The sequence below is a fragment of the Phyllosticta citriasiana genome, assembly GCF_038021145.1.
Source record: "Phyllosticta citriasiana strain CBS 120426 chromosome Unknown IWZ02scaffold_4, whole genome shotgun sequence".
Lineage (NCBI taxonomy): Eukaryota > Fungi > Ascomycota > Dothideomycetes > Botryosphaeriales > Phyllostictaceae > Phyllosticta > Phyllosticta citriasiana.
In genome coordinates this window covers 1,685,313-1,701,594 of record NW_027117281.1, presented here as the reverse complement: position 1 = coordinate 1,701,594, position 16,282 = coordinate 1,685,313, and the positions used below count along the sequence as shown (strand labels likewise).

The following is a 16,282-nucleotide window of genomic DNA, read 5'->3' as shown; positions in this document are numbered from 1 at the left end:
GATTTTGCTTTTTATTTGCCAGTGGTCCGCATTCAAGCCGCTACCCATTCACGGGAGCGTTTCCAATTCGCCTTGCGGATTTTGTGGTGAACCCAAAACTGTAGGAGAATCGTCACTGGCCGTCTGTCTGGAGACAAAGAATCCATGTCTAGAGCTCGGCCGGGAGGTGGCAACATTACACCTCATCAAAATTTGTCATGAAAACCTCTAGCATACGCCGTGGGTCTTGTCGTGCTTGCCCTGCAACGAGTGGTCGTCGGAGAAGTGACTGTTCATGGTCTTGCGACGGAAGGCGCGGGCAGTGTTTTCGCGCAAATGCTGCTTGTGCTCCTCAATCTTGTGCGCGTCCATCCTGTCCAGAGTCTCCAGGGCCAGCTTAAAGTCCTGGATCAGGGCGTCACACCGGTGGCGAGAAAAGTCCTCCCTGACGACGACGCGCATCAGCTTGAGCTTCTCGCTGTGGGGCGCCATGGTGTAGGCCGGGACGACCCAACCGCGCTCGCGCAGCTGGTGAGCAATGGCAAACTCGTCGTAGTGCTTGCCCTTGGCAGGGTCGATGCGGCAAGCAACGAGAGGAAGGCCCTTGCCGCCAGTCTCGGACATGATGATGAAGCCCAGATGCTTGAGGGCGTTTGCAAGATAGTCGGCAGTGCGAGTGAGGTTCATCATAATGGAGCGAAATCCATGCTTGCCGAGACGAATCAATTGGTAGTATTGACCTGGACAAGTTTTAGCATCAGGGGCATCAGGGGCAGGAGGTAAGGGGGTGTGTTCCGAAAGAAATTGCACACTTGAGCGTCGCGGTCGCATCGAAGGAATCATCGTTAAATGCCCGCGCGGCACTCAGACAGCTGCAATTTCTTTGGGCATCCGCATAAAGAGGTGGTTCTCAGACTTACCGATAATCTGGCTGGCACCACGAGAAAAGTTGAGCGTGAAAGACGCCTGGTCAGCGCCAAGGTAGTTGATGTTGAAGATGAGCTCCTTGGGAAGGAACTCGGGGTCGCGCCAGACTACCCAACCAACACCAGGGTAGACCAGACCGTACTTGTGACCAGATACGTTGATGCTGACCACCTTGGGCAGGCGGAAGTCCCACTCCAAGTTCGGATTGACAAAGGGCGCGACGAAGCCTCCCGAAGCGGCGTCGACGTGGATGGGAGTGTCAAGGCCTCTTTCTTCAAGCAAGTCGTTGATTCCCTTAATGTCTTCGTACTGTTGGAGGTTAGGCAATGTTTTATTTTTGCGATAGTAATGTGGCACATTTGGAAACTTACCTCGCCCGTGTAGGTGGTACCGAGGATTGCACAGATTCCAATGGTGTTTTCATCGACCAAATCGACGGCCTCATTGGGATCGATGACGTAGCGGTCCTTGGTGCAGTAGACATACTTCTCTTCAACCTCGAAGTATCTGGCGGCCTTTTCCCAGCAGACCTGAACGGCAGAGTTCATGACGATGTTGGGCTTGTCAAAAGGCTTGCCCGCGGCCTTGCGCTGGTTTTGCCATCGCTTCCTCATGGCAAGCACAGCGAGCATGATGGCCTCGGAGGAGCCAATTGTGCTGGTACCCATGGCGTTGGTGTCGTCCTCGTTTGACGGGATGTTGAAGAGGCGGGCAATCATACTGACGCAGCGGTTCTGGATATCTGGAAACCTGTTACTAAAGCCCATGGGAAAATCCTAGATTTGTACGTACCAGCGGATTGCGGGTATTCCTCGTAATCAATGAAGTTCTTTGAGAAGCTCTCGAGCATAAGCTTCTCGGCCTCATCCTCCATGTACGTCGTGACAAATGATGCCAGATTCAGGGTAGGTGTACCATCCAGGGTCAAGTCGTCCTTGATCATGCGGTAGGCGATCTCGCGGGGCATTTCCTTCTCTGGCATTTCGTGCCTGGGCAGATCCTCGACGGCAAACCTGGGCGTATGTGTTAGACGGGCATTGCTTTTGCCTTCAACGGCGACAAGACGCACCTAGAGCCATATACAGAGGCAGTGACAGTGTCTGGCTCCAGGTCTCGAATGTCGAGGTTGCTCATGCCCTCGACAATGGGCTCCGAGACCATTTTGTCCGTGGGGACGCGGGCGAGGTGGACCATGATGAATGATGTGGCGGAGGCAAGAAGCTAGGTAGGGTAGGTATGACAATGATAGTATTGTCAGGTATTCAAGAGAGAGAAGACTGAGAGGAGAAGGGCTGAGGGAGGAGAGGATAAGAGGTTGGATGTAAGAGAGAGAGAGAGAGAGAGAGAGAGAGAGAGAGAGAGAGATGGAGGAAGGCGAGCTGAAGAAAAGGTCAGGGAGGTCGGGAGTACAGGTACAGGTACGCAGGGTAGCAGCTTGGCGCGAAAAGCTTGGCTGAGCTTGTTTTCCGGGGATTATGATTGAGGAGCAGCGCCAGACGAAACGTCCTGTCGTGGAGAGCTGCGATGGGAGCCAGTCGTTGGCTCGGCTCTTGTACTTGTAGGAGAGCGTGAGGTGGCAGTGCTGAGGTGACGCTGGGTGACGCCGTGCCGCTGCCCTGATTCACTCAACTGCCCGGAGAGAGACGATGCCGTCATGCTACTACGGACATGTAGGCATCTAACTCGAGCCCACCCATTCAGAGCCATACACATCAGCTCAACACAGCTGGCTCAAGCTGTATCACCAATCGACAGCTCTGGCTGGAAGCTTGTAGCTCACAGCTGGTGCTAGCTCCAAGCTCCCTCTCGAAACGCCCCCACCTCCTCCTGTGCGACAATTATCAGCCGCCGGCACTGCATTCCGACTGCCGCTGTCCCGTTTGTCGCCCTCCATCACTCTTTAAGTCCCGTAAGCGCCAAAGCTCAACACCAGCGCTCTTCGTGTCTTGCAACATGTTTGCCGCCCACGACTCGCCGGCTGTCTCAAGTGAGCCATCACATCGCTAGCTGCGCCACCCGAGGCAGCTTCCAGACCCGGGAGCCGCGGCACCCACAACAACAACAACAACAACATGTCAGAGTCATGAGGATTTCTCGCTGCTACTGTACCAAGAAGTAATCGGTTCTTCCATTTCGGACCTCCCCTTGCGCTAGATACTAAGCATCCAATCCCTACCTTGCCGAAAACCATGACCATTGTTCAAAGTCACCCAACAAGCTAGAGTGTAAGATCATTCGTTCTGGCCTACCATATCCCATTCAAGAGTTGGGCTTCTTTCTCTGCGACGGCCATTTAGGAGAAAACCTCATAAGGAGACTCAACCTGCGATCCGTCCTGGTTCCTCTCCAAAACCCTCTTCAAAGTGAGCTCGAATCCAGCCCGGGAAATCTTTTCAAGAGCAGCGCTCCTGATGGCAGCCGTCCGTGCATCATTCGGGTTGTCTGATGGAGACTTTTCGAGCGCGACCTCGAACAACGGTTGAACCCTGACGTTGCAGTACTCCGAAAGAGCCTCAGCGTGCCATGGGTGAAGAGGCTTCTTGTCCTGACGCACGACGAGGACGCTGCCTGAAGCTTGTTGCCAATCCATCGAGACCCAGCCCCAACCAAGAACTTGACCCGGCTTGTCTTTGCAGTTGAGGTGCAGGAAGGTCGCCTCTTGATTGTTCTCACACGCGAATCCATGCGATGATTTTCCTTTCCAGGCAGGGTTCTGGGCGTACTTCCGCGTGTACACAGGCATGCCAATGCGATCTCCGATCTCAGACGTCCAACGGTCCTTGCCAGTCTCGCCAACGAACACCGCATCTGACGGTGGAACCCGCACTCGCTCGAACTTGGGCCTCTTGCAAACCTCCACGTCACCCGAGCAGTTGATGCGAACTCCCCATACCACGTCGTTCGAGCTTGCCTGGTCGGAGTCGGTTTTCTTGGACCCGCCACTCTGGGGATTTTTGTCTTCGAGGCTGACATTCATGTCCATGATTCGGCGAAATTCCTCGTTATTGAAGTTGCTGGCTCTGTTGGTATCGGGTTCTTCGAAGTTGTCTTCGTTGCCGTACCAGTTGAAAAAGTCAACGAGCGTTCTGAAATCAACCAGGTCGAGAGCACGGCACGCCGAGGCATCGAAAGCTGAGCCAAAGAGGCCGTGCGCGATCACGGGGCCACGCCAATGTGGGGTCGCATTGTGGTCGGTGATTGCTCGAATGCAAAGGTTGTACGTGGAGCCATCTCCCAGGAAGTTGTCCCGAAAGAGCAGGTCGATGCTGTCGGAGAGTTCAAGGCCAAGCCTTCGATTATGGTCGATTTTGTGATGTCCAAGAAAGCCGGACTCTCTCCTAGGTGTGATTTGTAGTCTGGGATCTGGAAACTTTCCCCATCGTCCTCAGACCAAGGGCAGTGGAGCCAGATGAGTTTTGGCTTTTGTTCGTTGGGATTGAACAGAATAGCACGAATGTGCTGTGGGCCAGGACGAGGTGAAGAGTTGAAGTCTGAAAAAGGTCGGCAAAGCAGCTTGTGCAGGGCCCAGTCAGCTTTCTGACACTCTTTGGAGCAGTACCTGACGCCGTGACATCTCGCGCACTCCTGGGTCTTCTCCTTGCCGCACATGGCGCAGGACTTTGGCGAAAGAACCCGCATTGTCACTTGAGTCGTGGGAAGAGTTTGCGACAATGTCTTGGTTATGAAGTTGGTGAAAGAGTGGAGTCGTACCTGATGGGTTGTCGACCACAGTATTTGAATGGTTGCGTATCGCGGAGTGTAAGTTTTGAAACTTCACCGTCCCGTCACGTCGACTGCCTCTGTCAAGTTGTCGAGAGGCTGGTCGACAAGTCAAAATGTCCTGACCGGCTGAGGCTCTGTTGCTGTGATGATGTTGGCAATCGATGGTAGGGCGATACGCTTTACGAATCGGAGAACTTTAGCGAAGGCTTGGGTTGAAGTACCGAAGCCCAAATCCAGTCTCACCGTAACAAACCACCTTGAGCGCCTGCTTCTGTGTCGTAATGCGCCAAGTGATTGTTGTTTGCGCAGAGGCACCTCGCCAAGTGGCAGAAAAGCTTGCGACTCTCGCCCTTGAGCGCGTTCAATTCACCACCGTGGTCGTTGCAATGAGGTCTTTTCGAGCAGAAGCGTCAGTTCAAAGTGTTAGGTAAAGAGGAGGAAAGGTTTGTCGCGCGTCTTGATGTTGAAGACATTCTGGTGTGCGCCTGCGCTAAGCCCAATTGGGAAGTGCGCTAGCCTGAGCAGCTGCTCACTTGTTTGTCTCAGGGTCCTGCTTGAACACACAACACGACACGACAAGTCGACTTCGAAAAGGTCAAACTGCAGCTCCCAACAGCCACGGCATACTATGGATGCTTTCCACCTTCAATCGCCACAACAGATGGATGCTTTCTGGTTCTCAACTGCCAGCAGTGTTCTAAAATTCGCCTCAGGAGCTTATCCTCACGTCGGATTTGGAACTTCTGGATTGTCCGCAGACCAGAAAACCATTGGTCTGCTTGTACTTCCTCAGAAAATGATCAGCGTTCTCAGAAAGTCTCGCATGCAGGCCTGTCCAAAGGGCAAGGAAACATGGGCACTTTGTTTGTTCCCGGCTACCGTAGCTCCCGCTCGAGGCTCGAGGTCAACCTGTCACGTTTCAAACATTTGGCTCCGTTAGGTTACTGCAACACGAGGGCCGCAGTCTTCTTGAATTTGCAGGGATACTCCATGTCGACCGTCTCATGACCCCGTCAACTGGCCGCGCCCTTCCCAAAGGCGCTTCTCCATCGTAGCGCTGCCGCTTGTGGAGGATCGACCAAGCCCAGCGCCTCGTCCGTTGCAGCATCTGCGTCCTCCAGCGTAGGGCTGTTCCTTGTCTACTTGACCATGTTCAGTTGACATTCCACTCAACAAGGCGCAGCAATCGACACGGATTCACGGTCGGTTGGGAGCTGCTCTTTGCCCAGGATGGCCGGGAGATCAAGGGCGAGCAAGCATGTCCCCATGGAGTCTAATCAAAAGCTAACCAACAGCTGCGCAGACAAGACAGCAACGGCTCCGATGGGTTTGCCCGGGGCGGCTCACGTATCGCATGGTACCTGACCTTTACCACCTGTCCCCTCCACATCGAACTCTATCCTTTTATCACGAAGTGATGATGTTTGTTATCACTTGTCATTGACTTTTTTTCTCCCTGTTCCAAATCGCTCGATGTTCCTCTCGCTGGTCGATCATTCTAGACCCTTTGTCTGATTGTCGAGTTCGACTTTTCTTTTCCCGCTGCCACTGCATTGCGCCGCGGATGCGTCGTCCTACTTGCGGAAGTCCGGGAAACACGACATCATGCTTCTCCTCTACCACCAAACGCGCGCCATTCTCATCACCGCCCTCTTCCTCGTCTTTTGCCTTCTTGCGCTCCTGCGCAGCGCCATTCTCTCACAAACTCAATTTTCCACGACCACGACCAACGTTGTCACGCACTTGCGCGGGACGTCGTTTTGGAAGACTGCGCACTCGAAATTACAAAATCCGCTCGGACACCGCGAGGAATGGAGGGTGCCGCTCGATACTGAAAGAATCATCACGGCATCGGTGCAGTATGAGCCGGACAACGAGTTGTATGAGAGAGCGCTGAAAACGCACGAGAGATATGCTGAGAGATGGGGCTATGGTTTTGAAGTCCTGAGGAAGGAACTGCTGGAAGGATGGTGGGGCAAATGGAGCTGGTTGCTGGGAATTGTTGCAAGAGAATTGAACAAGCAGGCAGAAGACGGTGTGCTACCCGCAGAGTGGATCATGTAAGTCTTCTTCACTCGCGATGCTACTCATCAATTACCTAACGCTCCACAGGTTTGTATCGCCGTCAACTGTCGTCACAAACCCACACCTCCCGGCCTCAATCTTCCTCCCTCCTCGAAATCACAAGCTCCAAGATCCAAACACCACCAATCCCACGCACGACAAGTATCTCGTAGACTTCTCGTCTACCTACTTTGTCGGGACCTTCGACACGACAAACCCCATGCTGCCGGATCCCTCGCTCCCAGCACTTTCCACGACATCTTTCTTCATGCGCATCAACAAATGGACATTCCACTTCATCGCACGCATGCTAGTGACACCACTCAACTTCCCCACCTTTGTCGACGAAGCCTCCGCCATGGCACTGACGCTCAACGAAATGATCAAAAACGAAGGCCTACGCTGCGCCATCACCGAGCCCGCCGCCTGGTTCGCCGGCAACTTCGACCTCGCGCCGGGGTCCCCCGAAGCCAAAGCCAAAGAAGAGGAAAACCCAGACGCGGCCGAGATAGGCGGCATCGCCGGGCCGCCACGGCTGGTAGACTGGTTTCCCGAGACGCTGGGCGGCCGCCGCTGGATGGCCATGAAAGAGGTGCTCGACGAGGTAGAAGCGCAGACGGACCCGCTCGCCAGCCGCCGCCGCAAGAAGACGCACGGCAAGTGGCTGCGCAAGCACGGCCGCGGCGCCGCCGGTCTGTCGTCCTACTCGTCGTCCTACTCCTCCCAAGTCACGGGCTCCGGCTCTGCCTCCGCCGCCGCCGACGACAACAACAACAACAACAACAACAACAGGGACTTCAATGATAAGAATGCGAACGACACCTCGTCGTCCCTCTCGACCGAAGCGAAGACGCTGGCTCGCCTGCGCGCCGGCGCCGCGTCCCCGCCTGATCCCGCTGCAATGGCGGCGGCGCACAAGGCTGTCGATGCGTTTTGGGCGAGGGCTACGCGGGCCCGTGTTGCGGTCATGCGTGCGGAGGAGCTGCTGGCGCGGTGGCGCGAGACGGATCAGCAGGGTCGCCCGTGGTATGAGGATGTCCAGGACCGCATCAAGGGCGTGGAGCGCGCTGTGGCCTGGACGGCGGGCAAGGGGTCCGCGCTTAACGAGAGCATAGCGTTGATGCGGGATGCGATGGCCGGAGGGGGTAAGATTGAGGACGATGGAGCTTAGACACAAGTGGGATTGGGAGGAATGGGTTGGTTGGAGTTGGGGACGCTTCGTGCGGTAAAGTGTCGAGGCTTGTTAGTCTTTTGAGGTCGGTTGGTCGGTAGTGTCGGGCGCAAGACGCGTCGTCTGTTTTCTCGACGCTTTGGTTCGATTTGTGCCGTGGGTAGCTAGACAATGGGATATTCCCTTGCTTCTTCTTCAAAACAGCCCAAAACCTCGATATGAGAGAAGTCCAAGACTTGCGTCAGCGGGGCCTGAAGGAGAACAAGATGATGATATCTCTCTCTCAACATGAGGGGAGTTGAACTACCACTCCTTTTTAGAAAAAACTACTACCTAACATGTGACTGCGCAACGATGAACCGTGAGTTTGCATTTCGGTGAAGTCATTCATTCGTTCCATATTATTCTGCCCCGTCCAATCTGGCATTTGAATAAGAGAGAGAAAAGAAGTAGATAGATAGGTATCTCAACCCCCAACGCCGCCAAGCGATATCTCTTTGTACGATTCAAAACAGCTAACGAAAGGGAAACCCCCAAACTTTGGGAAGCAAAAGAGGAGCCCTCCAATCTGCAATCGGAGTCCACCGTTGTCCGTCTACCAATTCGTGAATTGCCAAATTATCCGACACGACCGCCACACCCAGTTTCTGATACCAACGCCAAGTAGAAAGACAACCACGACGCAAGGAAACCAGCACCCAAGAAAAGAAGGAGGAGAGAAAGAGAAAGAGTCAACACACGCCACACTTAGACCTCCCTCCGATCCCTCCCCCTCTCAACAGTAACAACACTGGTCTTCGTTGCACCCTGCCCCTTCTCCCCCGCCGCCCCAGTACTTGCAGCAGCAACCCCACTCGTCTTCGCCATCTCAACCACGCCCTTCTTGACATCCTCACCTTCACACCCCACCCAATTATCCAGCAAGCGGCCCACCTCGCGGAAACTGACGGGCTTGATAAGAAACAAATCGACGCCGGCCTCGAACGCTTCGCTCTGGTCGCGCGCGCTGGCAAGTCCCGTCAGCGCCACGACGAGCGACGGCGGGACGGGCTGTTTGGGTGGCTGTGGTTTCTTCTGCGTGGTGGTGACAGGCGGCGTAGAAGCAGGCGTCGAAGCCGACGTCGTTGCCGTTGACGACGATTCGGATGGCCCGCCGCCGCCGCCGCCGCCTGCTACCATGCCTATCGTGCCTATCGTGTCGGCTGCGGCGACTGCGGCTGCGGCCGCCGCCTCTGCTTCTTCGGCTGCCTCGGCGTTCCAGCGGGCTTCGATTTCGCGGATCTGGCGCGTCGCGTCGAAGCCGTTGAGGACGGGCATGCTGATGTCCATGAAGATGATTTCGGGGGGCGCGGGTGGGTTGGTCTGCGTTAGGAGTTGTGTGTAGAGGGAGACGGCGTCGGCGCCGTTTTGCGCTGTGTAGGCGGTTGGTAGCGGGTCGCGCTTGAGGAGATACGTGCGTAGGAGTCGTAGGTTTACTTTGTTGTCGTCGACGAGCAGCAGCCGTGGTGGCCGTTGCGATGGTGCGCTGGGCGTTGATTGTGGTGCAGGTGTGGGGTAGGGAGAGGGCGTTGGTACGGGGAATGAGGGGGCGCGGTTCGGCGAGGACACGGGCTCTGGAAGTGGCGGTCCCTCCGTCGTGATTGCCGGTGGTTTGTTGTCTTTCTTGTTGGAATCGTCGTTTTCTGTAGGAAAGGGGAACTCGCACTGCTGCTTAACGGGGTTGGTTTGGGGCCCAGGGATGGTCCCCATAGCCACTTGCGCAGCAATGCTGTCTTCCTTGCCGATGATTTCGCCCTGCTGAAGGACGCGAATCTCGGCCCCGTTATCTTCCCGCGGCAGCGTTATGTGGTGGATTGATGCGGCTGCCGAAAGTGTCTCCTCAACAGACTGTTCAGAGACAGTCTCGAGGCCTTCCTTCTTTCCGCCCACCATGCGCTGAGCTCGATGTCCCAGAACGTTGAGGAGTGCTCGACTCAGCTTGTACGGGCCCACCGGCTGAGGGAGATATTCGGTGTAGACGTCTTTGAGTAGATTATCGGTCATCGAACGCTTCTGCGTATTTGAGCGGCTAACGAGGAGAGCCGGCGCATCAGGGGCTTTACTTAGAATGTCCGGACATGACTGTAGAAGGGCTGGCAAGTCGAACTCGTCGCATCCAACCAGATCTGCTTTGACTCCAGGCGACCAGTCGACCACGTGGGCAAATCCATACCACTCCTTCATGTAGTGCGTTACGGTGTCTCGGACGCTGTTGACCGAGATGCGCGTCAATTCGTCGATGATCCGGTAATCCCTTGGAATGTACACTGCCACGGTCTTCCCTTTGCTGAGTTCTCTGACTTCATCCAGGGTTGTTTTGATACATGAATCACTCGCGACTCCCGACGACGACGCAGAAACTGGCGCCGATGATTGCGTCGAGTTGGCCGTGGTTCCAGATCCTGATGCCGCTTTCACCATTGGTAGCGTTACGAAGACCTCGGTGCCAACCCCAACCGCAGAAGTGATGTTGACTTCTCCGTTGAGCATCTCAACAATGGAGCGCACCAGAGAAAGTCCGAGACCCACACCAGGGTTCAAGTTTGACTCCTGAGCGAATGGGACGAACAGCTTCGTGTTGAGATATTCTGGCGAAATGCCCTGTCCAGAGTCGGACACAGTCAGGGTCACAATGCTCGTGGCTTGAGGCTCTTGACATTCGCTCTTGCAATTGCTCGAGTTTTTGAGGTCTTTTGCCTCGAGCTTCACCTTGACAAAGCCCTGTTTTGTGTATTTGAGCGCGTTTCCGAGAAGGTTCATTGTGATTCTGCGCAATGCTCCCGGCTGCGTGATGAAATTCCAGTCTCTGGCCTCGATATCGAGTGTCACCTCAACAGGGGACCTGCTAATCGGTGGAAGGCTAGTTTTCCCGCTGGCGGAGGGAGAAGTGGGGAGACGTTGAATAGTGGCCTCCAGATTGGCAATGTCCTTAAACACGTGCCCTATCGAGACGCCTTCAACCACCTCTTCAGTGATGGCCGCGAGGTCCACTGTTTCGTAGATGTTGAAAGTTGGCTGGGCCATCAAGCTGGCGGGGTTTGTCGAAGTGTCCTTGCTGCGTGTCTTTTTGGCTTTTCGAATGTTCTTTTCAAATGTGTTTATTTTCGAGTAGTCCAAGACCATGTTGATTGTGTCCAGCAAGGTCCTGGCGCAACTGTCCGCAGTGGAAACCAAAGACTTTTGGTATGACGTGGTTTCTGTGGCATCTAGCAACTCGCAAGAGGCAAGAATACCGTGCAAAGGAGAACGCAACTCGTGCGAGATGCTCCCGATGAAATCTGATTTTTGTTGATCTGCAACGATAGTTGCCAGCCTCGCAATTTCGGTCATCACACAATTGCAGAAGCTTATTGAATGGAGATAGTCGGGGCTGTGGGACAAGGTTCTGTAGTCGCTCGAGTTGTAAATGAAACAGGCAGTCCACCTGTTCAGAGACTCGTCCCAGGTGGGGATGAAGATGATTTGCCGCGCGCCAGGAAAGTGCCTTGCGAGTATAGCAGCTTCACTCTTGGAGGCAGGTTTTCGCGCCCTGTCAGAAGGTCCTAGATTGAAATTAGGTAGCGTCTCCTCCCCCGAAGACCCCTGAGTCAGGCCGTCGTCTCCAAAGCTGTAGAGCTTGCCACGCATATGGCGTCGAATAAGTTTGGCAAGATCCACGGGCGACAGTGGTATAAATGATGGGCTGTTGACATTGGGAGCATCCATGCTGCTTGCTTCCGAATAGGCCAATATTTCTGCCCGTTCGTTCGGATCAAGAGAAGCATTCGCGGTATTGACGTCGGCCTCCGGAGACGTCTGGATGAATTCTGCCAGTACCTCGTCACGAGGCGAGGGGTTGTCATCCTGCAAGTCTTGCAATGTGGACAGGGTCAGTTTCTTTGATGACACTGATGGTTTTCCAATGCCATCAGGGCGCAGCTCCGCAGCAGTACTCATGAAGACGACGCCTCCTCCATTTTGTAGAGACAACGATTCCAGGAGTAATTCCGAGGCCCTTTCCAGCGTTTCCAGGCGATCACCCTCGGCCACTCTTGGGCGAGATCCCACCTCGGAGTCCTCTCCCGACTCATCCGAGTCCTCGGCGTGTGAACGCTCTCGATCAAACCTCCGGATCATCTGGGGGCCGCCTTTTGCGGGAGACCGAGGTATTTTTTGCGCTTTGCCATTCCCGACGGGACTCCTCGTTTTTGCGCCCTCGCTTCTTGCGCTTCTCGAGGTCTTGTATTCGCCTAGCGAGCTGCTGGACCGCGTGTGTTCCAATTGGATGCTGGGGTTGCGCTTCCTTTTGCGCAGATGGTTTTCGGGATCCACAAAGGCCGCCAGACACATGTTCATATTGACACTTCGCTTTCGGTCTTCTTTCTCGCGCTTTAATTCCAGATGCGACATAACGTTTGATGCCATGGTAGTTAGGACTATAAAGCGTCAGCCATGGGCCTTGCGCGCCCGCGGAGTGACATACATCTCAAGGACGCAGCGCTCAAGGGCTCCCGCGGTTTTGTATCCATTGCAAAGAGACTTCCAATGGGGATTCCCTTCTTGGTCCGAAGCGGCACGCCAACATAGTATCGGAAGTACGGCGGTCCCCGAACAAACGGTAGATTCTTGAAGCGTTCGTCTTGCGAAAGATCCAATACTTCGTAACAAGCAGGTTTGCCACTCGAGGCGCTCTGCTTGATGGTCATCTCACACAGCCTCCCGGCCTTGGGGACTGATTGGCACTGTGAAGAGTGTCAGTGCGATGTTGTAGCGTATGCGGAACGAAGGTGCCTACACCGGCCCATATGTGATCGGCCACTGCTGTGCCGCCTTCCGCATCTTCTAGATCCTGTGTTTTGGTGCTTTCTGCGACAAAATATTGCGTGTCACGGTCGATCAGGCTTATCACGGCCCGCTCTGTGTCGAGGCGCAAAGCTGTCAACTGCGCATGCGAGTTCAAGACCTTGTCTGGATATTCGGCGGCGGCGGCGGCGGAACGCGAGGTTGGAGACGTGTTGTTGAAGGGCAAAAAGTACTTGTAGAGCTCTCGGGCGCGCGGGCCGTCATCTTTGTTCGCTGTGCTCGAAGCTGGGGTGGTCACAATGCCCGGGGCAGGTTGTGGACTCATGATCGACGAGAGGTGGTGTTGTCTTGGAGGTGGAGGTGTCACAGCGGACGCAGGCAGACACAAGGAACGCGCGGCGGCAACGGCATTGAACTGGCAACCTCAGCAATGAGGGGAGCCGCATGGTTGTGGGCGGCGGGAGCGGGAAGAGAATAACGCGGAGTCGCGCGAAGGAAGGCACTAGTTTGAATGCTTCCAGCGAGGCTTGCAAGCCAGGGGGGCCAGACCACCAAGGGTTCAGGGTCCCTGACCCCGGCCATGCATGCTTCCGCGACTCGCTCGCTTGCCGATACGTATCCAATGGCATAGTCCGACTGCGCCAGTTGAGACTTTGCGCCCCAGAACACGGCACAAGTCGTCGAAGCGTAATGGTAGCCGACAGCTCAGTAGCTCTCCTTACATCAGCAGGAGTCTTGGGAATGGGAGCACTCGCTGTCTGTCCGTCCGTCCGTCCGTCCGTCCGTCCATCCGTCGAGGCCCAGGCAGGTGACACTTTTGACACCGACCCAAGAACCCGCAACAGTCGCTGCTGATTTGTTCATGATTCTGCAATCTACACCGTCGGCCAGCCCGAGCCGTTCACGAAGCGGCCCGCTGCTGGCACACTTGACACTCCCAGTACAGAGCTGCGCAAAAATCACGGATGGGCTGCCAGCCCTCCGGGTCATCCATTACCACATGATCCCCGGCCTGGCACCTCCATCTCCATCTGCCGTCTGCATCTCTTTTCAAGCAGTTTTCTCCCAGCGTCCACGACTCGAGGCCAAACGTGATTTCGGTAAAGATAGGCGACTCGACGCACTTGAACTGTTGCGAAACGGCAGACCACAGCCAAAGCGGATTCCATAGCCGATCGGGCTGTGCGTGTACATGGAGTCGCAGAGAGTCCACCTTGGTCATGGAGCTGAGCACGTCGCAGACCCTCTCGCGCAGCTCCCATTCTCGAGGCATCGTTCGCGGATCGCGTGAGCCCAACATGCTGGATGTCGCGATGACCCGGATCTCACAGTTGCGAACTTTGGACATGGTATCCTGGTCGAGCGGCCAGAGGTTGCCGGTCCTCTCGTTTGAGCCGTCGACTTTGAGAACAAACAGAGCCGATTTACACATGGCCGCCGTAAACTCCTTGTGGACTTGGCGGCTTGCCAGCAGAATCCCATATCTGTTAAAATGAGGCTTCTTCTTCTGCAAGGGCCAGCCAAAACGGAGGCGCTGCGGAGAGCGAGGTACGGGCGCGGGGAATGTTGGATTGCATTTCGAGTCGATCAACTCGTCATAAACCAAGTTTCGAATCTCCGGGGGAAGATTGAAGAAACTGGCCTTGGAAGACGGCGTCCTGAGAAGACAATTCTTGTGAAGGATGGCGAGCAGCGGTAGCGACAGGATAAATGCTCCAAAAAGAGACCAAGTGGCCCAGGAGGTGGTAGCGAGAGTGGACATGGCGGTCAACGAGCGCGAGTAAGCAATGGAAACGGCGGTAAATCGAGTCCAGAGCGAGAGGACGTGTGTTGGTTTTTCATGAGCGATGATAAGCAAGACCAAACACCGACGGGCAGTGGAATGGTTGCCTAAAAGGATCAGCAGAGCCACATGTGGCGCTGGAAAGTGGTGGCTGCAGGGGACGAGAGTCGGATGGGACAGACCCAAAATATAACGAGAGGCAGCGCGCAGCCAACGGTGGACAACAACAATGATATTGAAATGACAAGGCGAAAAGCGTACCGGATCATACGGCTCGGGCTTTGTTGCAAAAGTCGGAATGGTCGGGCGCGTGTCGATGGAGGGAAAGTCGGTGATGGTTGGCTTCGACTGGCAGCTCCCGTCGGGGATGGAGATGACCTACACACACCACTTTGCTGAGTCAGAGGCCGATCAGGTACGTACCGCTGCGTGTGTGATGCCTCACACCCGACTCAGACCACACCACCACTTCATATCCTACTTGTTTCTACATACTGCGCATCGCCGTGACTTCCTTGCCCGAGAATGCCATGATGTATGATGTCCATGGTGCGGGCTGGGTTGCGAATTGCCCGAGGCTGAGTTCTTTCGACTTCGCTGTGGCTACACTCGAAATCTGGCACGCCGCCGATGGACAAACAGCTACTTAGGAGGTAGGTACATGTAACTTTGGTGGTTCTTGACCTGCTGACGTAGAAGAGCGAGGTCTCCTTGGGCTGAGCACACTGCATTGCATTCTGGCCAATCACGACTGCAAGGGCCGACCAAGGCTTGTGCACGCCTGAGGTCACCAGCAACTGGCCATGGCCGTGGAAAGATGCAACCAGAAAACGAAGCGTGCCTTGATTTCTCCAAGTCCATCTCTCGCCATTTCCTTATTAAACCTGCCGCTGTCGCCAGTGCCACCTTTCTTCCACTCACTCCATTTCCATTCTCTACAAACAGCCACAACCAAACACCAAACAACCAGTCGCAATGATCCTCAGTCGTCTCGTCAGCCTCTTCCTTCGCTTCGGCCAGTTCGTCTCTGCAGCTGTTTGTCTCGGAGTCACGTCCTGGTTTCTCTACGACCAGCACCACCATGACTACGATGGACCCAAGGGCCGCGAGATCTACACCCTCGTCATCGCCGCTCTGTCCATCTTCTTCTCCCTCATTTGGATGATTCCATTCACGCAAGTTTCTTGATGTACCCCTTGATGCCCTCGTGTTTACTGACTGGACTAGCTTTACCTTCCTGCACTATCCGTTCGACCTGTTTCTGTCGCTGGCCTGGTTTGCGTCCTTCGGCTTGCTGGTCGATTGGATTGGCGACATCAACTGCGGCAGAGCCTTCCACTGGGGCGGCTTGACCGACAATAGCTACTGCAGCAAGTGGAAGGCCGACGAGGCCTTTGCCTTCATCAGCGCCTGCTTCTGGTTTGCCAGCTTCTTACTGGGCGCCTACGTCTTCCACAGGCGCACTGCCGAGGGCAAGTATGTAGAGCACACATGTACCCAACCGGCCAACCCCATGCTGACACATTTATAGCCGCCGTGGCACTTTTCGCCGCACCTATGTCTAAGCGCTGAGCAAGCGCAGAAGCACAGCGCACAATCAACGCTCGATGATACCCAGACACAAACTCCCCTCCGTCTAAATCACACCACGAAAAGCGAGGTTTCTCAAATGCCCGCTTGCACGCATTTACGGCTCGATACCCAAGTGTGGCGTCTTTTGGCTTAATCGGTTTTCCTTTTTCCTGTTTTAACTTTCTGGGTCTCATGAAGAGCTCTCAATAATCACCTTTGACTAGCACAAGCTTCAATTTTGT

General features: G+C 55.0%; 7 protein-coding genes across 7 annotated transcripts; 3 read left to right on the top strand and 4 right to left on the bottom strand.

The window, feature by feature from the left end:
• Positions 1-207: 207 nt before the first annotated feature.
• IWZ02DRAFT_468664 (pyridoxal phosphate-dependent transferase) lies at positions 208-2,100 on the bottom strand (the record flags this gene model as incomplete). The annotated part of the gene is made up of 5 exons (XM_066768644.1): positions 208-719; positions 900-1,215; positions 1,278-1,648; positions 1,699-1,919; positions 1,976-2,100. The coding sequence occupies 5 exons, from the start codon at positions 2,098-2,100 to the stop codon at positions 208-210; spliced, it is 1,545 nt and encodes a 514-aa protein (XP_066624749.1).
• A 1,099-nt stretch (positions 2,101-3,199) lies between these two features.
• IWZ02DRAFT_516321 (uncharacterized protein) lies at positions 3,200-4,943 on the bottom strand (the record flags this gene model as incomplete). The annotated part of the gene is made up of 2 exons (XM_066770675.1): positions 4,298-4,943; positions 3,200-4,244 (listed from the first exon to the last, which is right to left on the bottom strand). The coding sequence occupies exons 1-2, from the start codon at positions 4,543-4,545 to the stop codon at positions 3,200-3,202; spliced, it is 1,293 nt and encodes a 430-aa protein (XP_066624748.1). The 5' UTR covers positions 4,546-4,943.
• On the top strand, positions 4,818-5,714 carry IWZ02DRAFT_213698 (uncharacterized protein). Its single transcript, XM_066762721.1, has one exon. It carries the CDS (start codon positions 5,090-5,092, stop codon positions 5,567-5,569), a length of 480 nt encoding a protein of 159 aa, XP_066624747.1. The 5' UTR covers positions 4,818-5,089; the 3' UTR covers positions 5,570-5,714.
• Positions 5,715-6,234: 520 nt separating this feature from the next.
• IWZ02DRAFT_498074 (uncharacterized protein) lies at positions 6,235-7,864 on the top strand (the record flags this gene model as incomplete). Its single annotated transcript, XM_066770205.1, has 2 exons — positions 6,235-6,689; positions 6,742-7,864. 2 exons carry the CDS (start codon positions 6,235-6,237, stop codon positions 7,862-7,864), a joined length of 1,578 nt encoding a protein of 525 aa, XP_066624746.1.
• A 456-nt stretch (positions 7,865-8,320) lies between these two features.
• On the bottom strand, positions 8,321-13,139 carry IWZ02DRAFT_214021 (uncharacterized protein). Its single transcript, XM_066762726.1, has 4 exons — positions 12,678-13,139; positions 12,366-12,624; positions 9,570-12,318; positions 8,321-9,522 (listed from the first exon to the last, which is right to left on the bottom strand). Exons 1-4 carry the CDS (start codon positions 13,008-13,010, stop codon positions 8,778-8,780), a joined length of 4,086 nt encoding a protein of 1,361 aa, XP_066624745.1. The 5' UTR covers positions 13,011-13,139; the 3' UTR covers positions 8,321-8,777.
• Positions 13,140-13,541: 402 nt separating this feature from the next.
• On the bottom strand, positions 13,542-14,692 carry IWZ02DRAFT_214007 (uncharacterized protein). Its single transcript, XM_066762725.1, has one exon. It carries the CDS (start codon positions 14,445-14,447, stop codon positions 13,587-13,589), a length of 861 nt encoding a protein of 286 aa, XP_066624744.1. The 5' UTR covers positions 14,448-14,692; the 3' UTR covers positions 13,542-13,586.
• Positions 14,693-15,250: 558 nt separating this feature from the next.
• Positions 15,251-16,180, top strand: IWZ02DRAFT_213953 (uncharacterized protein). The gene is made up of 3 exons (XM_066762724.1): positions 15,251-15,643; positions 15,696-15,940; positions 16,000-16,180. Exons 1-3 carry the CDS (start codon positions 15,444-15,446, stop codon positions 16,038-16,040), a joined length of 486 nt encoding a protein of 161 aa, XP_066624743.1. The 5' UTR covers positions 15,251-15,443; the 3' UTR covers positions 16,041-16,180.
• Positions 16,181-16,282: the final 102 nt, after the last annotated feature.